The 26,124-nt window shown below is 41.3% G+C and overlaps 1 protein-coding gene across 6 annotated transcripts in view; it reads left to right on the plus strand.

Annotated features, from left to right (window-relative positions):
- SLC9A9 (solute carrier family 9 member A9) overlaps positions 1 to 26,124 on the plus strand; it is a 607,055-nt gene that overhangs the window by 511,084 nt on the left and 69,847 nt on the right. For all 6 annotated transcript variants that reach the window (XM_032486920.1, XM_032486926.1, XM_032486909.1 and 3 more), the window contains one exon: positions 4,303 to 4,382. In XM_032486920.1, the coding sequence (XP_032342811.1) occupies positions 4,303 to 4,382 (80 nt within the window). The remainder of the gene's footprint in view (positions 1 to 4,302; positions 4,383 to 26,124) is intronic.

Here is a 26,124-nt window from a genome sequence, read left to right on the forward strand (position 1 = left end):
CTTTAGTGTCTGGTTTTCACAGATTTCTGGCCAGAGCCTCTTGTTTTCTCCCAGGGGTCCAAAAAAGTCTAAAACAAAGAGTCCCCTCATAATTTTCCTGTTGCTGTCTCTCTGGGGTGGTGCTAAGAGTGAGGGGTCACTTGAAAGACACCTACTCACTCCCTGCTGCACCCAGTCACTTCCCAGCCTCTGGCCTATTCCTTTGTTTAAGGAGAAAAGGGAAAGACATCAAATGCCCCAGTCACTTTTACATTTTCCCAGAAATAGAGGCTAATAAAAGAACCAGAAATTGCACATATATCAAGCACTCTGCTTCTTAGAAGTATCAAGGGCAAATAAAAGCTAAGATTCAATGCCCTTGAATCGCCAGTTCCCATGCACAGCTGTGAAACAGGAGGCTCCGAGTTGGAAAGTGTATCATTATTATTAAATGGTTAATGGTAGAGAGTCAGAGCTCAAATCTTGGTCATCAGTTTCTGGATCTTCTGCTTGTTTTAACATGGACACAACCTCCCCTCTGGGATCACAGAACTCAAAAGAGAAGATATATTGCTAGTGATAAAGAAAATATCACCAAGTTCCAGATTCTACTGCTGATGACTGCACACATCCATTGTCCTTGGGTGTGGGCTGATCTCTGCTTCAGAATAATCCAGGCACATTGATGCTACCTGCTGTCCTCGGCCCACTGGGCCCCCCCGGGGGCCTGCCCTCTGTGCTGCCTCATCAGAGACCTTCCCCGTTCCAGGGTGACTGCAGAGGCTGGCCTTCCTTTGGCACATTTATCTTCAGCCCCCAGTGAACAAGCAGAGCACACAGTGGACTAACTCATTTATTTCTACTCATTTATTGATGGCCTTTCATAACCGAGTTATTAAGTCATCAATAACTTCAGAGAAATAAATGAATGGATCCAGAACTGGGCCGACAGATCTTTAAGACATACACTGAACATTTTATCTAAGATCAGCAGAAAAGTCAATGCTGGGTCATCAGTGGTATTTCCCTCACCTGGAAAAACATGTTCTATGTTTTATTCTAATTGGAACCTAGTTTATCTCTCTACAAAGTAGAGAAATGAATAACATCTTCAGTCTCCTGAGTAAATTAAAGTTTGAAAAATAGATTACACATGTGACCATTTTTCCAAAATGCTACCTAGTATGTGTTGCTCTCATCAGCTGACAAAAAAAAAAAAAAACCCTGCAAGATTTACCAGAAATTTAGTATAAGCCCTTTCAGGAGTGCTTATAAGTTCTGATGCATCCCCCGTCAGGAGATAAAATAAAATTAAAGGGAGAGGGAAAAGGAAGAGAAAGGCAGTGAACGTTTCTAAGACCTTGGAAAAACCCCTGAAACTAAGAGTCTAGAGAAATTCCTAACACCAAAATTTCTGTAGGGACACTCAGCGAGCCGTCAGCAGCTCACCCAGCTGAGGGCAGCCATGCATTTCATTGTCTTGGGGTACAGGTCGCTGCTCTCTCTCACCCTCCATGAGCACTCCAGTATCCTGACCTCCCCTCCTGTTCAGATACCCATTTGCCCTAGTTTGCTCTTCACTGGTGCCCCATCTAAGATGACAGGAATCTTAGCTGCTGCTGAGAGGCCACAGGTGTGCCTGGAAACCTCTCTGTGCCCAGTTGCCTCAGTTTCCTCATCTGTAAAATAGGAATAATAATCTATGAAAAGCACTTAGAATAGTGTCTGGCACATGATACGTTCAAGAGGTGTTAGCTGTTATTGTTGTTGTCATTAATGAAAATACAGTATTTTCCATATGATTAGGACCTCAGAGACCAGCCAGTCCAATCTCCTTGATTCATTTTACAGATGAGGAAAGTGCAGCCCAAGTAGCCTGTCGTACAATGTGTGTGCTTTCCCATTAAAGGCTCACTGAGACACTAGCAGAAAGAACAGCATCTTTGGAGTCCTGCAGTCCTGCACCCAAATTCCAGCCCTGTAGCTCTCTAGTTGGGTGACTTTGGACTCATCTCCTCCCTTCTCGGGGCCTCTCTATGTCCTCACTTGCAAAACAGGTATGGCACAATCTACCTTGATGGATTATTGTGAAAACTGAAAAATAATGACTGAAAAAGTTAATGACTGGATCATGTGACCAGCATGCTGCCTAGGAGTTAATGAGCATCCCATAGCTGGGGATTGTCAGTACTACCCATGTCATTCAAGTGGGCTGCTCCAGACAAAAATAGGAATTTTCTTACATTCCTTTCTATTAGTTTTCTTCAATGACTGTCTTGTCACTATCTTATCAGTAGGTACTATCAGCTATCAAAAATTACCTGTGCCTCTTGATGGATAGAATTCTGTAAGTCCTTATTGTTCTTAAGAAAAGAGAGAGAGAGAGAACTCCCCAGCACCTTTCTAACTAGTTTAGGGTGAACAGTTTTACTCTGCCAACTGAGCCCCAGCATGCTGACCTGTTTGAAAGATGGTGACTCAGAAGCAACTCGCAAATGTTGCAAAATGTGTAGCAGTGACTTTTCAAATTTGACACCTTTGTTCGAGTAGAAATGGCCACAGAAAGGTTCAGGGAAAGATGGAAACTGAACTAGACACCCTGGTTTCCTTTTTGTGAACATATGATGAATAAATTTTAAGTCTAGATAACAGAGCATGGTACTCTGGGTCTCTCAGAAAACAGATCTGCATAACTCTAATGTCCATGAAAAGATCATAGATGTCCCACCATGGGGTTTGGAAATGGGGCCTTTGGTCCATGGCCAGGTTAGTTTGAGAAATGCTTCCATCTCGAAGATTTACATTGCTTATTTATAAATGAAGGAGTCCAAAAATTTCTGTATACGACAAACCTGTTTAACACTCTCGAACCCATCCTTTCCTGAACAATTGGCACAGAGTTTCCATCAACATCACGTGGCATACTAAGGAACAATGCTTAGGAAGCTGTACAGTGTTGGAAATCAGAGATCTTAGCCAATGAGAAGAGCCGCCAGTTGGGCTTTTAAATTTAGTGTGTCTCTGCTTCCACCGTTTTAGACAGAGGACAAACGGCTGACTAGAAATGGACCACACGTAGCTTTCTTGCTTTCCCGTTTCAGCTGTGCGGGGTGGAACAGCATCATCTGCTGTCACATGTTTCAGAGAACAGACTGCAGCGTTTTGTGTTCAGTTATTTATCATTAACCATCAGTGGAGCTGTCTGGGAAGGGGCAAAAAAGTAAATAAAGTAAAATGAAAGACATCAACTGGGGTTCATGTAAAGGCTGGCTTTGGAGCAGTCAGTGGTTTGTCCCTGTCTTCCAGGCATCATGGTTTCTTGAGAATGTTCATGTTATTACTGGACTGTGAGCTCCTTATACAATTTAGGAATGGAAACTGAGGGCCCAGACAAAACAATGCGGCTGATGTTCAGATATAAGTACTTTTAATGATAGAGATCATTACAACCAATTGAAGCCTGGAATTTTCTTTTCTTAAAATACAAAATGGGATACACAGAAGAAGTAAAAATGTCACTGAATCTCCTTCTTACCACACTGCAATGTTTATCATCTGTCTCTGAAGATCACAAAAAATTTTCACCTTTTTCTCTCTTTGTCACATTTTCATCCTCTACTCTCACATAAAAGCCCATCAAATGCTGTCTCCTTTGTCCTTCCTAATTCCTTTTCTTCCTGCCTCCCGCTGTGGTCCTTTTGGAAAAAATAAAAGAAAAAAAAGAGTTGGAGGAGAGAGCGGCACGTTCATTTATTACAGACTTTCTAGCAGGAAACTTAAGAATCAAAGAGGGAAAATATCAAAAATTAACCATAGCCTTTGGTAGTGATTTATCCAAAAGAAAATGAATGAAAACTAGTTTAACAATTATTAGACTGTTATCATCCCTTTAGTCTTGACCTTTTGGTAAGTCCTAAATAAATACCATCCAAATTTGACAGAAGTAACTGCCAAATTCCCACAACTGCAATCTGACAGAAATATCATTCTTACTGGTGTCAAAAAAGTGGCATTTCTTAGCTGTTTAATAAAATAGGGATTATTAAGAAAAGTAAATGTTGAATTATGCCACAGGAGCCTCATCCATATGGCAAGATCTATGAGCTAATTTGCTTGGCAGCTGCTTCACCACTTAGATGAAAATGCCTGTGTCTAGAAAGTCTTTTTAAAATGTGGTTAAGTTTAATTTGGTTTGACGTGTATTTTTATAGTTAAAATACAAAATATACTATTAGATACACATTATATATTACTGTTTATAGTATATATCAATATTTATATTGATTACTTATCCAATGCCTTTTTTCTATTATCTCCCTCCAGGAAGCAAATGACTTGGATAAAAGCACGACAAAAACGGAGAGTGCCTGGCTCTTCAGAATGTGGTACAGCTTTGACCACAAGTATCCTTTTTGATAAAGATGATCTCCCAGATCCTGCTGCACAGCAGAGGCTAACATCCAGCACTTAACCCACGAGGTACGCACTCCTGCTCATCAAGAAACACAGAAAGGTAAAGCGAATTCACAGCCAAACTTATCAAAAAGAGTGATTTCAAAAACTAAAAAGCTGTGTAATCCATACTTAGGTTTTACAAAGAGCGACAGTGAAATCTCTCAGAGTGAAATGAATTTGGTGCGTTCATGGCAATCTACTCTTTCCTAATGCCAGGTGATGAAATCATAGTCCTGAAAAACTGATCTCTTTGACTAATTTTACCGTTCGTCCCTTTGTAAAAATCTTACTTCTGGCGGAGTTGGCCAGGGTGAAAAGTTCCTTCACCCTTCTCCCAGGAACCTATTTATGTGTTTTTGTTTCACGCTGTAAACAATGAAGTGGCTGGAGGGGGTAGAGGAGAGGACGAATGGCCCAAGGAGAAGAATGAGTCTGGTCACCACACTGTAAAATAATCCTACTTTGTTTTCCAGGAAACCCTTGAGTAAGCTTTTTCTAGTGAAGGGCAATTTTAAAGTTCTAGCAATCAGTGTCAACATAGTGGCTCGGATACACCTTGCCGTGTGACTCACAGGGCTGCGAAGTCAGGCCTGAAGGGCTTTGCCATTGTGAGCTGCAGTAAGCGGTCCAGCTCTAATCCCAGGCAAAAGCATTACAGAAGAAAGGAGAGAACTGTGCTGAAAATTGAATGTGTTGGGTCTTTGTAGTTAGTTTTCCACAGTCACAAATCCCTCTCCTTTCCGGGAGAAAATGCCAGTCACTGGGTGATTTGAAAGCAGCTCAGCAATGATTAAAGCTCCATCAGTAGGAGAGGAAGAAGAATTAAGAACAGGGGGAAAGACATTCAAAGAATAAGATAAAGAGGAGGTAAAAGTGGAAAGGGGACAGGAGGCAAGAGAAATATAAGAAATTCACAGCAGGAAGGAAAGGAAAGCAAATTAGAGGAATGACTGTAGGAAAAAAAAAATTAAGTAAGAATGAAGTGAAGCCAGCCAAAGATTGCAGAGATAAGCAAAAGTAAAACAAGCTTAAAATTAGAAAGCAATTCTGAAAAAGTAGAGCATTCCAAGAATTATGAAATGGAGATGTGGAAGGTAGAGGTGTTTTGAGGCTACAGTTTTGCTTTTCCACACTAACGTTGTCTATGCACGAATACCTTGCTTTCCTCAATCCTGCGTTTTCACAGGCAGTGTAGGTTGCCACCATCTTAAAAGCGGTCCATCTTGGCCATTTATTGCCTCGTGGAGGTTCTGGTACCTCATTAGCCACCCAAAGCCTTCCTAGTCTCTTTGCAGGAAACTGCTTCTTAGCAGGTTATGCTGGTTTATGTTCCAGGTTGATTTCTCCTCTGGAAACACGATTTTCCCCTGCCACTGCTCAAAGTATCTGATGACCAAATTTATAGGAAGTTATAAAAACTTGGCTAAAGGGTACATACAAAGGCTGCTTAGTTATGACAAGATGTACAGTAAGAAACTGTCTTTGGGGGTTCCTGGACCAACTTGTGGAACGGGGGCTTCCCCACAGCCAAGCAATGCACCAGACACCAGCTCAGTGTCCTAAAATTCAACTCAATCCCTATGCTATATACCTGGAGGAAGTATCAGATCTCACAGGAAAGGGCTCGGTCCCGCAAGACTTCCCCATCACCACCACCACCACCACCACCACCCCCCAGACACCACTCACAGGCCCAGCTTGTTACGCATGCTTCTTACCGACCAGCTACAGGTTGGAGGTTCCCATGACCTTCTCCTTGGGTTTCATTAATTTGCTAGGAAAGTCACAGAATTCAGAGAAATATTTTACTTACTAGATCACTGGTTTATTATAAAAGGATGTAACTCAGGAACAGCCAAGTGGAAGAGGTGCTTGGGGCGAGGTATGGGGAAAGGGCTTGGAGCATCCATGCCCTCCTCAGTGCACCACTGTCCCCAAATCTCCACCTGTTCACTAACCTGGAAACTCTCCTAAACCCCATCCTTTGGGTTTTTATGGAGGCTTCATTGTATAGGCACAACTGATGAATCATTAATCATTGGTGATTGAATTCCATCTCCAGCCCCTCCCCTCTTCCCCAGAGGTAGGGAGGGCGGAGTCTGGTAGTTACAACCTTCTAATCATACAGTTGGTTCTCCTGGCAACCAGCCCCCAACCTACAGTGGGGTCCAAACATCACCATTAACATCACAAAGGATGCCTTTGTTGTTTTCATCAATTAGAAAGTTCCAAGGGGGTTTAGGAGCTCTGTACCAAAGCAGGGGATGAAGACCAAATATGTATTTCTTGTTATAAATCACAACATCACAAAATGATAAATCAGAAATTAGGTAAAAAATATTTTTGTTCAAATTCTGACAATGTTGTGAGGAATGCTTTATGACGAAGTAAAGGACAAAATGGAAAAAAACAACTTGGAGACAAGAAAATGAAAGAGGGAACCCACCCAAATTTTTAGCTCAGAGCAGTTACACTAAATTCAGATGATGTCATCGTTTTTGCCTCACATTTCATCAGGGGGTGATTTCCACATGATTATGGACAGACTAGCAAAAAATGAAAGCAGACTTACCCTCTCTGTAATATCTCTTCTCACGGTAACTTGTCCTCCTGTGCATTCATTCTAAAAATTGCAGGGCTACCGTCACTGTGTAAATATATTTTTCACTTAGACAACAGAGTTTTTATATCCTAGTTATGCTCTGAATTCATACCCAGAGAATAGCAAACCAACCAGTTTCCGCTCTGTAACCTCTTGATTTATCTGTATTTTTAAAGACCAGTTACCCTCTTGGCATTTATGTTTGTTCTGTTGTCCACCCAGAACTCAGGTGATGTGCCCCACGAGCCCCATGAGCAGACTGTGCCAGTCGCTATCAGTGTAGGGATGGTTCCCCCCACCCTGGGGTCAGGTTGCCCGGCCGGGGCAGAACAGAAATTGTCGTGAGACCAAAAGAAATGGATTATGCAGTTTGGAGCTGCTCAAGTTTCATTTTAGTAAAACTGCATCATGCAAATGAGGCATCAGAAAGAATTACTGACAAAAGAAAAAGAAGAATAAATAAGCCTTCATACATACCTTCATTAGTCAGGATTCTCCAGAGAAACAGAAACAGAACCAGTAAGGGGTACGCACGTGCACACACGTACATTTATGTATACGTTTACCTAGACATACACACATACAGATACCTACATATACACATAGATTTATTTTAAGGAACTGGCTTATGTGATTGTAGGGGTGGCAAGTCCAGGATTTGTAGGGCAGGCTCTCTGTCTAGAAACTCTCAGGCAGGAGCTGAGATGCTGCCATCTTGAGACCAAATTTCTTCTTCCTCAAGAAACCTCAGTTTTGCTCTTAAGTCCATTTAACTGATAGGATGAGGCCCACCCACGTTACTGAGAATTATCTCCTTTATTTAAAGTCAGCTGACTGTAGATGTCATCCACACCTGCAAAATATCTGCACAGCAACACCTAGATTAGGGTTTGACTGAATAACTAGGTAGCTTAGTCAAGTTAACACGTACAACTAAGCATCACCATACTCCATTCACATTTAATTTATGCCCAAAATTCAGACCCAAAGATAGAAGGATCCTCTTAATTCATCGCTGGTATCAGTAAAACAAGCCACTGTTGCTCATATAGTTTTTCTTGCCTTTTTTTTTTTCACTTTTTCATAATGAACACGCATATACATTTCCATAATTTTTTCCAGAAACTACAGAAGAATACAAAGAATAAAAATTAACATTCCATGAGGACGAACAATGGCCAAGGACTGTATTGAGTACTTTACATTATAATTTTATTTCAGCTCCACAGCTCTGTAGGAGAGTGGGACAGTCTAAGAGTACAATGCAACCCAAATAGACTGCTGATTATGTCAGCCTCCAACAAAACAACCTGAGCTCTCCTGGTCAAGAACGCTGTTGGAAGCCTGTGGTGCCAAAATCGATGATTAACTAAGATTTCATTGTGGCTCCATATGCGCAGCACTTCTGAGTCATGCAGCGCAAAGTAGGAATTGAGAAGGGGGAGATGAGAAACGGAACTCGGTACTCAGTACCAACACTTTGCCATCGAAAACATTATTTCATTCAATCCTAATAGCCACCCTTTTTGTTTAATTCTCACAAACACTCTCTTTGAGGTGGAAGAAACAAAGTCTCCAAGAACTTGAATAACTTCCTTAAGGTTCCATAGCTAGTGTCAATTCTGCAATTCAAGCCCAGATCTGTCTCACTGTGAAGTTCATAAATATACTTAAATGAACTTTATCATCAACAGCTCTGTGTCTGTGATATCCTTCATCTACATGTAAAACCCCATCTCCATGTGTTCAGAATGTCACTGTTAAAGCAGTGACCGTTCTGACTGTTTACATTATATAGTGCAGAGCTCACATCTCAAAACATCTGTTGAAGATAAATGGTGTGATAAGTTTCAGGGTCCTGGTTGATCACCCTAAGAACATCACCATAATGGAGTCTCCAAGTTTCTGAATTAGGTCCTCAGCTTTTCAGAGGCAGAAAGTTCTATATCCCAAAGACTCCAAGAATGGCCTAGTTTCATAGAGATGGATGCACTTTTGCCAAACTCCAAAGAGGCACAAGTATAAACCAGACATCAAATTCCTAAATCATCACACATGTCCTTGTGGGGAGGAATGTTCTTTCCCAGCCCTTAGAAGGGTCAAGTCACAATCTGGTCCCTACATCCCTCCAGCATCCTCTCCAGCTCTTGCTCCCTGGCTCACTCTGCTCCAGCCACCTTGGCCTTGCTGAGATACCCCAAGCACGTTCCTGCGTTGTACTGGCTCCTCTTCCCTCTGCTCGGGGTGCTCTTCCCTCTGACATTTGTGTGCCTCCTTCCTTCACCTTTTTCACCCAGTTTGGCAGTGAGAACTTCCTGGCTCCATATTTGCATTAGCAGCCCCAACAGGTGTGCTTCCTCACCTGTTCCCTGCTTCTTTTTTCACCATTACACTTACTACCATCTCACACCTATGTACTTTATTTATTTGTTATAGTACTCTCCTCCAACCAGGATATATGCTTTCTGGGGACAGCAATTTGAGTCTGTACTCAGAACATACAACAGTGCTTAGCACAGAGTGGACACTCAATAAATATTTGTTGAGTGAATGAATGAATCAAGCAAGCAAGAAATATTTTCTATCCAGGGAACCTTCATTCTAGACATTGATATAACAGAAAAATCCAATTAATTATCGGAAGGTTGCCAAGTGAGTCTGAAAGCAGAGCAAGGCAGAGCAGATAATCTTAGTGTTTTCAACCAGGCTGCCTTTCAGTATATGAAAGGCACACCCCATGTAGACATTCACCCCCACTCCAGCCTCACTGTGTCTCTCCCTGGGCAGGGACAGCCACCACAGCAGACTTGGATCCCTGTTGCCTCACTGACCTCCTCGCTATGGTTGGTCCATCCTTCCTTAGGTTTAATTAGTACATCTGATCTCATACATTCAAGCCTGGCTCTGGCTTAGCAGCCATTCTGTTTGGGTGACTGTATCTTCTCTCACCAATTGTGTTGATTTTATTTGTATACAGAACTCAGAATTTTATAATCACCTATCATCCTCACTGACAATTTCTTATAATGAGATAAGAAGCAGAAATTGATGCCCCCTTAGTCAGACTTTAAGACATCAGATCAAATGATTTGCTTAGATTCACAGTGTTACAGCTGGGGTGGGAATCATAGGTTGCCTTATTCATAGGTGACTCATGGACCTGCTGGACCGTCTGCTTCCTATGGTCCCTCTCCATCCAGTCTATCATTTATCATCTCTCTCCTTCAGCATGTCTGTATATTCATCCTACAAATGTGAGTGACACAGGATAAGAATGACCTTTTCCAAAGCAGCCTAAAATCATTTTTAGCTGTCTACCGACATCAACTGAAAATAAGGAGTTATCCTGTGGTTGCCAACATTTTACTTAAGTGTAAAGAAAGCCCAGAGATAACAATGGATTGGCAAGATGACACAGTAGCAGAATTACATAAAGTCACATGGACGGAGAGTTTCTTCCCATCCCTGGTTTGAAATGGATTGCACTCTGAGATGTTACCAGCAAAATGAAAGGCCCATGGCAGATGTGTGGTTGCTGTAGCTTTTGAGTTTTCCATTAAAGAGTCCGGCAAGGAAAGTAGCAGATACCAGACCCCTTCCTATACCAAAGTGTGCCAGGCTGGGGCTGCATTCAGGAATCTCAGGGTCATTCAAAACGATACTTGGAACCAAGTATTTCATGGATTTACAGGTAATGGCGTTATAGTCTTTTAAAAAACAAAAAGGAAAAAAAAAAACTCCTTTTTCCTAAAACTTGACAGAATTCATTATATCCCACACAGTCACACTCATTTTAGATCACAGGTATGAATATTGTGAGCAGCAATTTCCATTTTTAATGATGATCACTGCATTGCAGTTTTTTTCTTATTCTGAGTAGCATCAGAGTAAGAAAAGCAGCTATGAATTATTTATTGGGTTGGTACTGTGGCCTTGTGAATGACTTGAGTTTACTTCACTAAAACCCTCAGAGGAGCAAGGAATTGTAGCTCTGTGATTCCCATTTTATAAATGAGGCAACTGAGCCCAAAGGACAGAAAAGACACATCCAAGGTCAGTGATGGACTTGGAACCAGCATTCATAATCAGCAAAGAGTGGGCTGTGTCCACCCGAAGAATCCTGGTTCAGGTAGCCCGTCCACTAAGCTCTGGCAGCATCAATATGTGTGTGATGCCGTTATTGTAAGTGTGCCTGGCATACGTCAGATAGTTTTACGGGATAGCTTCTTTGGTGGCACAGCAAAAGCTTCACCGGTCTGGAGGTAGGGAGCCAGAGGGCTAGCAGAGGATGTAACTTAAGATGCCTTTTGTTCAACTTGACTGAGCGCCTACTTTGTGCCAGACAATATACTAGGTACTGAGGGCCCAACAGCAAACAGGGAAGGAATGGTTGACTCTCATGAGGTCTTGCTTTTTTGACTCATTAAGTCATGGCCCCAAAACCCCTCGAAATGACAGGTGGTCCTTAGTGTAGGAAAGAGGAACACTGGCATCACCGGAGTTTAGTGGGGGGACTCTTCAGGGAGACATAAATTAAAATCATTTGTAACCTTCCCTTGCAAAATGTAACCATATAACTCCACAAGTTGTTTCAGAAAACACCAAAATTTCAAAATATTTGAAACAAACATAAGCAATCAGCTTTCTAAACACTCTCTCTAAAGACATCCCCAGTAGTATCCCAAATGAGGATTCCCATGGCGTTATAACTCCTTCCCTCCTGGAAAGCTGGCTGCAGGGAGGAGCTGAGCTTGTACTGGGCAGTAGTGAAGCCAGCACTCCCTCCCAGGTGGTTAATCCATTGAGTGTACAGCTTGGCTTTTGGTCATCCTTGTCCTCACAAATGCTGGTGTAGAAAGATCTTGTAGATAACCCTTGACTTAGCCACCTAAGTGAAATGAAATTGAAATTCACTAGAAGAAAACACTAGCTTCCTGGATCATTGTGTTTCTTGACTTTTTGGTGAGAACCAATGTAGGGGGATGTTATTAGTACGTGGAAACATGAGCTGTCTTTTGTTCAAGTCATAACTAGGGTCTTCCATGATTTCTTCTTCTGTATAATGGGAATAATAAATACTATCTTCTGTATTGGCTAACTCCCCTGGAAAATTTGGCTAGTTATTAAAACAGCTTCCTACTGATGATAACTTGTTCACTTACCTCTCAGAGCTAAAGCATGATTAAAACAGTTAAATAGTGCCATTTTCTCAAGACGCAATGGCGTAAATACATTGCAATTTCCATAACTGGACTAAAACTCTCCTGGAGTCTTGACAAGTGAGTACAGTCATGATATTGTGAATTGTTGCCCAGACACGTTGGGTCCCCCACTGTGAATGTGAAAAGTTGTGAGTCCCCAGATGATAACTGAGTTTTCCACAGTAATCCTAGGATTCTATGAGAGTTTGGGCCTCCCTAATTTGTTTTGCGTTTTTCCCCTGTAAAAGTTTTAATAATATTTCTATTAAATGAGAATGCTTACTCATTTCATCTTCACAGTAAGCAAACAGTATGAAAATCTGGGTTTACCCAAACAAGAAATCAGAAGGTGGCTCTTCCTCTTCTAGAATGGATTCATAAAATAAATTCCTTTAAAACTAATTTTTTAAAAATCTATTGAGGACTCTCTCATGGCAAAGCACTATTTTAGACTCTTATCTCTATGTATTTGTTTATTCAGCACATGTTTATCATGAGCCTAGCATAAGCCATATTCTCTACTGGGCACTAGGGATGCAGCTGTTGACAGACTCTCCCAGAGCTTACATTCCAATCTGGTTCTGTTTTTAAGTCTCTGATTTACAGATGTCTTTTCAGGAAATGACTGTGGTATAAAGAAAGATACACTTAGACAGCCCACTATTGGTTTTTAATCAAATAGAGGAAGGTCTGGCTCAGTGGTCCAGATTTACTGATTTGCTATTGCAGCCTACCCATTTCCTAGCTGTATAATTTTAGGAAAGTTACTTACCCTCTCTGAGCCTCAGTCTCTCACACAAGTCTCTACCTCTTAGGTTTGTTTTGAGAATTAAATGAGTTGACACAAAACACTTAGAAAAATGCTTGGTCATGTTAGCTCTATTGTCACTACTACCTGTTGATGTCTGCTTCCCTTAAAGGGAGGCATCATGCAGTGTGTTTAGTATTTATTGTTATTTATTACCTCTGAGTGACCAAAGCATGCATTGTCTGTATGCCTATAATAATTTGGAGTTGCAACAGCCGTATTTTAATACCATAAGAAAGTTTTCAGTCTCCATAAACAAAAGGTTCCATTTAGGCTATAAATCAGACAGAATTCTTCTAATTTGATCTTGAGTAAATGGCTGTAGCTAGGTGTTCAGCATTTCCTTTGTGACCCCTGTTCTGCACATATGATTGTTTCATCTATGAGTTTTCTAAGTTATAGTCCATCAGCCCATAGTTATCTTTCTGAAAATTACACCACAGATAGCAATTTTTGACTTGCTAGAGAAGTGCAGCAGTTTTTCTGTTCCACAATGGACGCGCTACAAGCCTTTGATGATAATTACTTCTCTTACACCTTCTTGTGATAAAGGAAATCTTTTAATTGCACCTTTCAGGCAAAGCCGTCGTATTTTATCATTAGCGATGTGATGGTATATTTGAAGATTTCTAGGTCAGTACGTATTGAATCATTTTATCAGAAATAAAGGAGAAGGAAAAAATGTTAAGACTGACAAAAATATATATATATATATATATATATATATATGTGTTACCTGAATGTTGTTAGTTTTGAATTCAGTTTCAATATTTCTTCCCCAGGGGAAAAGAAGAGAATTTTGGGTAAGTGTTCTTTAACTGCTACTTGGTCACTCCTTCTCAAGAAGCCAAGGCATTTTCAGGCTGGCAACAAATTCATGAGCTACCAGAGACACATTATCAGCAGGGACCGTGGCTGCCGGCCTCACGTGTTATCACCTGACAGGGAGACAGGGGCCGAGTCTGTCTCGTGGACTGCGGTCCTCAGCCCTTGTCTGCATGTGAAGCTGTGGTAGACACAACACAAGGCACACGGGCAGACACGGCCTTGCGCTAATCAAAGTTCACTTCACGAGGTGGATGGTGATGACATAGCCTCAACGTCTGCCAAACCAAACCATAAATAAGAGCGGGCACAGAGATACATGCACTGGCAGTTAACGGGGGGGGAGGGGGGGGGCGGTTGTAGCAGAAACAACTGCTGCTCTTCCAGTCACGTGGGAAAGCGTCTGTGGAGGAATCGGGATTTCCCAACATGAAATTAAACAATGGGAAGGGAGGATGGGCGTTCTGAGCAGAGGGGGTAATGTGGAGGAAGTTTCCATGACGGGTGAGGCATGAATAGCTGAACAGAGCCCAAGTAAATCTGGGCACAGAACTGGAAAAAGAGAGAGGAGGGAGTCTCTGGAGAACAAGTGTCAGCCTTTGAAGCAAAGGCCGAAACTCTATTCCCTACACCTCGCGTAATCAGAATTCTCTCTTATTGGTATTAATTTTATTTCTTGGTTTGGTTACTCGGTGGCTCACGACAGGACAATCTGTCACCAGCTAAGGAGCCTTTAGAGTTTCCTTTCAATCACAAATCTGATTTATCTGTATGACAGTCTTTTGTTAGATATCTACACATTTAATTCTTTCAAAATTAAATTTAGTTTTAATATATCCCCTGGGAAAAAAATAAGCATTTAGTTTACATTTTCTTTAATTTTTTTATTTTAACTGAATTTAGCTTTAAAGCTTCTTCTCTAGAAAAAAAATATGTAAGTATGTCTTTTAGCTTCTTCTGAAGCCACAGAGATAAATAAGAAATGGTGGTTGCCGTCAAGATGCCGGCATCCTAACGAGGTAGAGACAGCAGCCACCCGTTCACTAGGAACTATATTAAAGTTATGAACAGAAAGTCTTGCAGAACCCAGAGGCGGGGATAGTCAGTTCACTCATGAGCTTTAGAGAATCAGAGAAGCCACATACAAGTAACTTTGAAGCCAGGAGGAGCTGGGCTGAAGATGTGAAAGGCATTCTGGCAATGGAAACAATTCAGGCCAAGGCACAAACCAGGTGCAGGGTGTTTGGAAAATGGTAAGAGTCTCAGTGCGACTAGACCAGTGAGAAGTAAAACTAGAGAGTTATCGTGTGGACAGATTAGGCTGGACCATGTGTGCCATGGTTTGGAAAGTGGATTTTATCTTGTTAACGGCAGCAGACCAACACAGCGCGTTGAGCAGAGAGTCACACAGTCCTGTTGGTTATCATGACGAGAACTCGTGGCTGTGCAGACGGTGGTGCGACAGGGAGGACGATGAACTTAAAGTGATTCTGGACAGATGCTCTTGAAAACCCCCACCCGTTTTCTATGCGGATAAAAACGAGGACAGGAATGTCCTCATTCTTCTTTGAAAAACATTTTGGAACACTCAGTATGCATTTCAAAATACACATGTGTTAAAATATAGAGGTATCATTTCATTAAGAGATTGGTTCTTAAGCTTCCCCTAAGAAAAATGATCCAGTGGTGAAATTGTGCGGGTCTCCTAGGACATTTTCCCATTTAAGAGCCAACACAGTCTCTCAGCTCATGACCTATCACCGTCAGAAACAGCAGCGCTTCTGACAGAGGTTTTACCTAATCTAACAGAAGATGTTGAATAAAAAATCACTTTCAAAGAAAAGGCTGCTTTTTGTTCCTGAACTGATAAATTCGAATACCCCTGGGCCTCAGGCCACACTCAGCCTTGGGGTCAGCCACTTGCCAGTGGTAACTGATGCTTTTAAATGTAGGGGAAGCAGCACAGGAGAGCTAACCTTCTTCCAGTGGAAACAGACACATCCTCAAAGCATTGGCTTTGCCATCCCTTGAAGCTGTTTCCTTGAAATTTCTTGAAATCCACCGGTGTGTTGAGTTTTACCGACCTGTTGCCTATAAACAGAGCCAGAGCTGATGTCCGGCTTATACCTACAGTCTCCTAAGCAAGTCTGTCCCTAGTCCTTTATTATGTTTAATAGCTGGAGCAGGAAAGACTGCTTTGTCCCTTTCCTCACTACCCGTTCCCAGCAGCCGCAAACACCCCTTCCCTCATTCCTCACCGCCAGGAGCACCTGGGTTGCAGGTGTCAAGCCCTGTACCTTTCCCTCCCTTGCTTCACGAAGACACAGATTGTGTGTGGAGCTCCCAAGAGCAGCGTGCCAAGGCCAGCTGCAGGTACCACAGGAAGAGAGGACCCCAAGCAAGAGGCAGGTACCCCAGAACAGCTCCAGCAGCATAAGCTCAGAAGCCTGATCTTTAGCTTGACCACTATTTTTTTCCTTTATTTATTTATTTATTTTTAAATTTTTACTCTTAGTCTGAAGTCCTCGGGCCTTCTCTGAACTGCAGTGTTCAAAAGATGAACATTATGGTAATCGGTAATTGTACAAGCACTTTGCAAACATCAAGTGCTTCATAAAGTTGGAAAGATACTAAATTCAGTGACAGGTTTATAGGCCCGAAGGCCCTCAGACTCACTATGCAGATATAAACAAAGAATTTCATTACATTTTTATTATTTTTAAATTCTAGCTGATTTCCTGCTATATTCAAGATTATGATGTGCACACAAGTCTCCTCTCAGTCTACAGATGTGCCCTATTGAGAAATCTTTCTCCCCCGATCTCTGGCACTCACAGTCTCACTCTTTTGAAGATGATCCACTGTGAAGTGGAGGTACCCCAGTCCTCCATCTCTTAGCTCATTAAGAGTTCCTATCTTTGCATGACCTCACTTACACATGGAATCCAAAAAAGTGAAACTCATAAAAGCATGGAGTGTAATGGTGATTAGCACCAGGGGCTGGGGACTGGGGGAACTGAGGAGGTGGTGGTCAAAGGGTACAAAGTTTCAGCTATGCATGTGAGTAAGTTCTAGAAATCTAATTTACAGGATGGTGATGAGTTAATAATTGTACACTTGAAATGTGCTCAGAGAGTAAATGTTCTTACCACCAAAAAAAAAAAAAAAAATGGTAACTGTGTGAGGAGATGGATTTGTTACTTACCTTGCTCCTGGTAATCATTGCACAATGTATACATACATCAAAGCATCACATTGTGCATCTTCAGTAGATACAATTTTTGCTTGTCAACTATACCTCAGTAAAGCTGGGGGAAAAAAATCCTTATTCTTGACTTTCCAGCAAGTAGAAGCTGGTGCTCTCCAGCTGAGGCCCTTCCTTCCTGGCCTAGCCATTGTGAGAACTGTTGGTGTTCCTGTTAGGACTACAGATAAAACCCCTGATGACCACAGCTCTACTGCTAGCTCAGTCTTTTACAAATCTTTGACGGTGTTGTCTAGGCCATTTGAAAGGCCAGATTCAGTTTAAACCAGAGTTTTCCAAACTGCTGATCAGGACTCAGTAGTAGTTCTCAAAATCAATTTAGTGGGTTCCTAACCAGCACTTTGTAATAAAAGAAAGTAGACTAGAGAGAATATGATAGTGCATAGCAGAATTAGAAGTAAATGCTATTTCATGAAACTTATTTCAGCTCTGCATGTGTGTGTGTGAGCGGATACTAGTTTATGATATAAAATGTGTATCTTAGTGGAGGTCATAATCAAAAAGGTTTAAAACCTTGATTTATGTTGGCCTCAAGCCCTTATCCAGGAACTCTCAGGCCTTTTCACAGAACTGCTTTAAGTGCCAGGGGAGTTAGACAAGGAGCTGTCAGAGCTTAGGAATGAGAGAGCCATAAACTCATATGGGTTATTTTGAAAGAGTTCGTGGAGTTAGTGGATTTGAGCTGGATTTTGAGAAAAAGGCAGAACTTGACAAGGAGAAGCTGGAGGGGGCCAGAGGAAAGCCCAGATGTAGGAGAGAGAAGAGCCTCACAGGACTGTGGACAGAGGGAATTTGGAGACCTAGCTCCCAGGCCTGCCTCGGCCCCTCAGCCATGGAACCTCAGGTTCCAGGCTGGCTCAGAGCCAATATTTTCTAATCTGCAAAATGAATATAATCATATCTGCCCCACTTAGTAACTACAGTTTTCAAATAGAATAAGGTAAGTGAAACCGTTATGAAAACTAGGACTTACCAAGCAAACACACGGTATGCTTATTCAGTTTCTCCAGGCAAAGCAAAGGTCGCAAGTAAAGAAGAGAAAGTACCTGGGATAAAGTGAGGGCGGCAGCTTGGCACGCACGGGACTGGCTGTTAGAGAGAAAGGGATTTGCTTAGGGAAATCTGGAAAGATTTTGAGTATCAGGTGAAGGTGTCTGGATTTGACGCAGTAGATAATGGGGAATCAAATGATTTATAGACACAGGAGTGACGCAGAGTCTCGTTTTAGAAAGATTGATCTAACAGCATTGATTAGGGAGAAGTCACAAGGGCCAAAATGAAGGTAGTGGCAATGGGACCAAAAAGGAAAGGGGTAGGTGCTAGAAAACTCTGGCCCCAAATCCACAGAATCTGACACTGCCGTACTGGGGGTATCGGGGCTACAGAGAGGAAGCGCCCCGGGGGGCGCAGTTGTAAGGAGGTGGGGGCTGCAGGTCGCTGGGGGGTTCCAACCTTCTGCTTCTGCCAGTCACAGGAGTGGAAGGCAGGAGGACTACTCTCACGGGGAGAAGCCAAGGGGTTGGTTCCCCCAGGTGGACACCTGTTTATATGAACCTACTCTGTGTTCTTGCTGAGCCTGTTTTATGGGACAGTCAGGCCACTCGTCCAGTCTTGCCTCACAAATGGAGTTCGCTAGACCTCTGAGTGAACTTGTTTTTTTCTCCAGAGCTGCTCTCTCACAGAGAGATATTCTGCAATTAATATTCTACTCAAAAGAAGGCAGAACACTTATTGTAGTATTTTGTGAAAACTCAGTCTCATTAACCTGTCTTCTATTTGTAGACTTCACTTAAATTAACCCTCAGGTTAACTTATGTTATGAACACAGCCCTGATACCATATCCTACCAAGTCAAGTTCAAACTCCTTAGCCTGGAGCAACATGGAGGATGAGTCAAATAGCTAGGTTTAGGTCTTTGCCACTTACCGGCTGTGTGACACTGCAGAATCTACTCAAACTCTCTGAACCTTAATTTCCCCATCTATAAAATGGTGATGATAATCATGATTAGGTATCATAACAATACCTATCTTTCAGGACTGTTGTAAGATTTGTAATGTTCGGCACACCTAGCATAGGGCCTAGGAAAAATAGGCCCTCAATAAAGGGCTGCTATTGTTATTACTATTCAAGAATATGGATTGATGTGTTCCACATTCCTTCCAGCCACACACTAGCTTTTCCCTAGTTCCGTGGGATGAGGTTTAACCCAGAGGGCCTTCCAGGGCTGACCTGGAAAAGGCTATTCCTGACCCTCTCCTCCCAGGTGAACATCTAGAAGGCCATCTACAGGCTCTTTAGGCAAAATAACTTTGTTCCAGCTCAACAACAGTCCAAAAATGCCACCATGTCCCTCAGTAGGAGTAAGTGGACTATGTGTGTACCCCTTGGGTTGCCCAGTAGCCGGGGGCACGGGGTTGGTGCTGTGGGAAGACTGGGTTCCCATGGCTGCAGGCAGCTGAGACCTGGGGCAGCTGGCTTCGTCCTGTCCCACGGTCAGGAGAATCCTTGGGGATCCCATCTGTCCATGACATAAACTACCTGTTTTTCTATCATAAAATATGATTGCAAGCAATTACATTCAAGCAATGATTTAAGTGAACAGAGTGTTCCTTATGAGAAAGTCAGACATTCACCAGCTAAACCAGAAATTACAGTCAAAGAGTATGCAGTTGGGTCCCAAAGGTCACAAAGCAGCAGGATTACAAGTCAGAAGTCCTGGTCTGGGACCCTAGCTTTGCTGGCCATGTGACTTGAGACAACCCCTCCCAGCCCCAGTCGTCCCATCTGTGAAGTGCCCTTTCCTGTTCTTTGACAAGGAGAACAACTCCCCCAACACACAACGCTCCTTACGTGAGTTTGGGAACCAGGGGCCTTGACAGCCCATGAGTCCCACACAGTATCCTCCACATTTTTAATAGGCTTAATAGGGTTGGAAATTCGAGCTCATTTTTCAGTCTTTCATGTCTATTTAATGCCTCCAACCAATACCATGTTGCATAATGGAAGTGCTTAAATTCTTCTGTGAGAATTTGGCCCCCTAAAATCCACTTTTATGAAAAGGAGTGTATAGTCTCCCATGGTTTTGTGTGAAGAAAGTAAAGACATCCTTGGAATGTCTCTTGCACACCTGGAATCTATTTTCCAGAAATAGGGCACACTTGTCATGCTTTTATCCTTGCAAACTCAACAAAATATAATATCCCATTTTGATGGCATGTAGTAAATAAAGTATTTTCTAAGACTCCCAGAAAGTAAATAATTGACCTATTAACTTCCTTTGATTCAATCACAGGAAGCATACATGAAAATGAAAGAAATAAATGGAATAAAGTCCAATGAGCTACCATCAACAGTGGCTTACGTTCTCATCCAGCTGCTGGCAAGACCCAATTTTACCCTATTTCTGATAGAAACAAAGGAGGAAATCTTGCATCACTTCTGACAAGTGATGAACTCATCGTTTTATGAATGCTCCTTAAACTGTCACTTTACAAATATTTTTTTCTAACTGGATCCTCTTCATCATTTTCATCTTAAAACAGTTCTTTCAAGACAGAGTTAGAAATGGCTGCTCATTCACAGGGTACTTCTAAACTACATCTCAAGTATTTGGGAAAAGGGTGGAAAAGGTTATCATGTAAGTCTGGCTGTGGATGAGAGAGGGCAGGTGACAGCAGTGGTGGACTTCTCAGTTTAGCCCAGAGCAGGAGGCACTCCTCCCTCTTCACAGGTGGGGAAACTGAGGCTCACATAACAGGGACTAAAACCCAAGGTGTAGGACACCCCCATCCAGAGGTTTTTCCCTGTTTTGTGTTTTATTCCTCTGGACCAACTGGAAGGAGCTTCCCTTGTGGTTTCTGTTTTAGCCAAAAAGGTCTATATTTTCTTGTAACAAATTCTCTTTGGAGAAATTTTGCGGGGGAGGGGGATAATTAGGTTTGTTTGTTTGTTTGTTTATTTAATAGAGGTACTGGGGATTGAACCCAGAACCTTGTGCCTGCTAGGCATGCACTCTACCACTGACCTATACCCGCCCCACTCTTTGGAGGAATTTTGAAGTTCACTTTTATTCCTTCACTAATCTGTTTCCTTGAGTGATTTTCTTGATTTCGCCTTTTCTCCATCTCATCATTTCCATTTGTTAATGCAAACGAACAAAACCATTCCTCTCCTTTCCCATGCTACCATCTGATTAAACCATACATACAGCTGCTTCACTATTAAAGCCCAGGATGATTAGTTGCCACGCCTGTGAAAGTTCTCGAGCCAGTACATGGCCAAATTCGGTGATGAAACACATCTTGGACGTTCCTTGCTGAGAAAAGTTTTATCCATTATCTGATAGGCTCACAGATTGGCACATTCTGGAATAATAGCAATTGCTCCAATATGTCTCCTACCAGGTCCAATTTCAGGTCCTTGGATTGTTAGATGCTTTTTGTTTATTTGAGGTTTAGTTTGTGAGAAGAAAATTCCGTTTCCTTTCATTTGCTGTTCCGGAATAACTAGTCATTTTCCCTTCTGGGAAAAAAAAAAAATTAGACTTGACCTTGGCCGTGATATTACTTATTATTTGGTGAAGGAAATTGACAACAGTCATCTGAAAAGTTTTGTGGAGATTGAATGCAGTGTTCTTTCTCATGATTTTTCTCTTGTTTTCTAATAATTAGGGCTTTCTTTCTTTCCTTTTTATTTTATCCAAAGGTTTTAATAAAAATAATATAATATTAAAAGCCCACATAGTGCAAAAAAAGAAATGAGACTAGTATGATTATTTTTAAGTATCTTTTTCACAACAAAAAATATCAACATTCTCTAACAATTAGCTCAGCATTCATTTTGCTGAGAATAGTGAGAAAATTAAATGAAATGAGGCTCCCCTTGGAGCAAAGTTATGCTTTCTATCCTCTTTCTGCATTTTTTCCCCTCATCTGGACTCCAGTTCTTTGTACACAGTGGTGTGCCTTTACCCTTAGCCAAATGAAAAGAGAGCATTTTTCCACAAATTTATTATGCCGAGAGAGTTTTAACTGGCATGTAGGGAGAAACCCACATTCAGATAAGAACTTATACAAGTCTGAGCTTGTTCTTTGAAATATGTTTTGTCTCTGCTTAGACCTTCCTACAAATTTGTGGGAAGGGGAAGTAGTTAAAAATGGACTTAGTTCCCTTTTGTCCTTTAATCAAAAAGAAGTTCTTTATAGTCAGTGGCTTTAAATAATTATAACTTTAAACAAGACATAAGTTTTCCTTCTCCTATAGACAAGCTGTATTAAGGGGGACATATGCCCAGATGGGACCCCACCCTGATGTGATAGGGACTCCAGTTGACTAAAGTCTATCCTTTCTCCACTCTTCTATTAACCTAGATTGGAATCCATTCTCTATCATTTCAATAATTCTAGATTTATTTATCCATTATCCTTTTAGTACACCCATCTGGCTACACCCCAAGCAGTGATGAACCCAACTCTCTACTTTTGAAGAAAATCACATCTGAGTAGGTGAGCTGTTAGAGTTACACACCTGGGAAGACTGGTTCTCTTATAAACTACTGATCACCAATCTCAAATGGATCTGTACTGCTCCACACATCCTACTTGACATCTCCCAATTTTTACCTTTAATTACTTTTTCAAGCCTGTATATGCTCTCCTCAAACTTCAACTCTCCCACTTTCCATCTCACTCTCAATAAATGAGCCCACCTCATTTTACAGAGTAGAAGCCACTAGATGGGAGCTCCTCTCATCTATCAAACATGAAAATCAGCCTACTTACACACTTTCTCTTTTTTGTTTTGTTGACCACTCCTCTCAACCGAATCCTTTGAAATGGCCTCTAAACACGCTTAAGTCTTAACCACTCAATACCAACCATGTAAATGAAAACTTCCGGTAGCCTTGCAACCCCTTCATCACTCATCTTCCCTTTTACAGTCAAAATTCTCAGAAAAATTGGCTGTAACTCACTGTCTCCATTTACTCTTCTTCTACTCAGCCCTCACCCCACCCAGTTCCGGCTTCCGTCTCAACCACTTCACTAAAGCAGTATGTTAGGTCAACATGACCATCGTATCTCTAGACCATACAGGTATTTTTCAGTTCTCTTCCGACGTGTCTTTTTAGCAGCATATGATACTGTCGACTATTCCCTTCTTGTAATGCTTTTTCCCTTGTCTTCCCTGACTCAACACTCCCTTTGAGTTTCCTCCCATCTCTCTGGCCAATCGTTTTCAGGCTCATCTTTCTTTGTCCATTAAATGCCGAAATTAATCATGATTCTACCCAAGGTCCTCTTCTCTTCTCATTCTATTCTCTATCCTTAAGTGTCCATCCATACTCCTGGATTAAAATAACAGAGAAACAGAGATAAGTCACAAATTTAAACCTCTGTCAAACTCCAGGTATCTAGATGCAACTGACTTGATGTCTCCACTTATATGCCTTAAACTCAGGAATCTCCTCTCCAGACCTAATCCACGTTTAGTGTCCCTCTATTCTGTTATGCAGACAAAAAGCTCAAGCATTTTCCTGGATACTCTCCCCTTCATCCAGCTGTTATGCAAATCATCTCTCACCAGTTTTACTACCTTCAAAATTTACATTCAGGGTAGCTTAGAATGTTCTGATTGTTACTGTCTGGTTGAATGTTTTAAAAGAACTGCATAACATCTTTTTTTTTTTCCCTCCAACACACTGAAACAAGAAAGAATTATAAATGGGAAATGATGTAAGTGTAAAATACTGCACAGGGTCAAGTATTTTTTGAAAAACAAAAAACAATTACATGTCAGGAAATACTGTTTTTTTAAAAAAGAAACAACATTAATAGTGGGCATCATTCTTGTCACCTTCTCAAGGTCAGAGTCACTAAACTACACAGAACTGAGACACATAAAGGATACAAGCTACACCAAGAATTTCAAAAGGTCTAAATGGATTAATATCTCACCTTCGTAGCTACATATTTCTTCCATTTGGTAGAGTTGTAAAACAGAATTTTAAAGTTAATTTTCTGATCATAAAAACTTGCAAATGGTCATCATCACCATATTGGATTTCTCGGGGGATCTGTGACTTGGCCTATAAAAGAGATGTCTCTTAATATATTTTAAAATATTATCTTTACTTCTCAGCAGAAAGCACTGCAGAGTTGGAAGGAACATTTTACTCTGTTTTCTTTTGGTCTTGATCGTTTCTACACTAGTTAAAAAAAAATGATATATTCCTCTGCAAAGCCTCCTGAGAACATAGAACTAAATGCATCAGAGTATTGAATTGTTTGGGAAAATGAGATTTGCGTTTTTGCAAATAAACCCTCTACTTATATTGAAAGCTGAATATGCATAGGAGCTTTCCCAAATAATATGCCTCCCTCTGCCAAAATACAAAGCAACCTCCATCAGTTAATAATGAGCATGACTAATTATTAACCTGAACAACAGATGACATCAGAGAAAACCAGCATAAATTATCCCGAAATGAACTGTGAGTGAATCTGTCCACTTAATGAATCTAATTTACATGATTCTTCTCCCTGCTGTTCCCTTTGTAAATAATCTTTCATTTAAATAATTTTCAGCCCCAAAGCTAGAATCATCATTATTCTGGGAGTTATGTGGGTTTGATGGGTAAGCTATTCTTTCAGCCATAACTTGCAAGCTGTTCAGATCATTGATCACTACACCTGGCTGTTAGTTTAGACTGTTTGTTGCTCAGACAGACGGCTCAGAACCTTCTTCAGAGCTCAGATCACAGAGAGAGACTAGTTAAATGGGAACTCCTGGGAAGCAATGCTGGGTAAATAGCCTAGATAAAAATGTATCTCCTGTGTCATTTTTAAAGTATGGATAGGAGACAAAAGTATATTCCTTTTATACATAACCATGAGTCATCTTTGACACCATAGGAAGAATCAGTGGCAGTCACACCACCTTTACAGCCCTCCAAGTTCCAGCGGACCCTTTAAATTCATCTGGGGGGGACACAACAGGGACTCCTGCAGTTTTCTCTCCAGAGCATTTTCTTGCCGGATCCAAGACCACATTATGAAGCCATGTCATTGATTTGATCGACTACCACTTGTGACAGTTCTCTCTTAGCTGTTGAAAATTACTTTTTTCCCTCTTAACATCTTGCTGGAACATCTCATTCTGAAAATTGGCTTACTCTATTCCTTCATTCCCAAACTTTGCCTAGAAAAGAATTTTTAAAATATGGCCTCCTATTTCTATCACTACGAAACAAAAATTCAAAAGAAATTTAATATTTCCTCTCACACATGTGCTCGTGTGTGCATGATCACACAGAATTAGTCCTTTCCTAATAAGGAGGAGAAGACCAAGGAAAAAGAGCATCCCTCACCTTTTTTGGTATTGAGCCTACCAGATGTGATGCACAGCAAATCATCTACTAAGGTCAAAACCATTATCTCCTCCTCTGGGTGTCAAAACTGCCCATATCAGTTATTTCAGTGAATAAAAGAATAAAGACTAGAAAATAGGATAGTTGCAGATTTGAAAAACAGTAAAAGCGTCAGTGCTGTGGATGGCTATAATACCACTTGTATCATTACAGTCATTTTTATATTACTAGCATCTGAGGATTTTATTATCTAGCATTTGAGGGTTGTTTTGACAATTTGTTCAAAGAGAGAGAAGACAGAAAGAAGGAACAGTCTTTTCACGAAGACAGACATGTTTATGTGTGTATGTCCCAGCTGGAACATAATGTAGACATAACCTCGCCTACCCAAGTGATTAAACAGATCACCCAATAGGAATTTTTGCAGCTAATTTTCAGTTTGTTTGGGCTTTTGAAATAAGGTGATATGGGGTCCACAGGGATATGTGTCTACAAGCATTGCCCAATTTTAACAACTTGCTCAAGTTAATCTTGACGAATCTAGTTTTTGGCAGCTGTTTGGTCCTGAAGGTTATTCTATTTGTGAATATCACTCTGGTGCCTACATGGATAACAGCACAG

The sequence above is a fragment of the Camelus ferus genome, chromosome 1 (genome assembly GCF_009834535.1).
Source record: "Camelus ferus isolate YT-003-E chromosome 1, BCGSAC_Cfer_1.0, whole genome shotgun sequence".
Taxonomy (NCBI): domain Eukaryota; kingdom Metazoa; phylum Chordata; class Mammalia; order Artiodactyla; family Camelidae; genus Camelus; species Camelus ferus.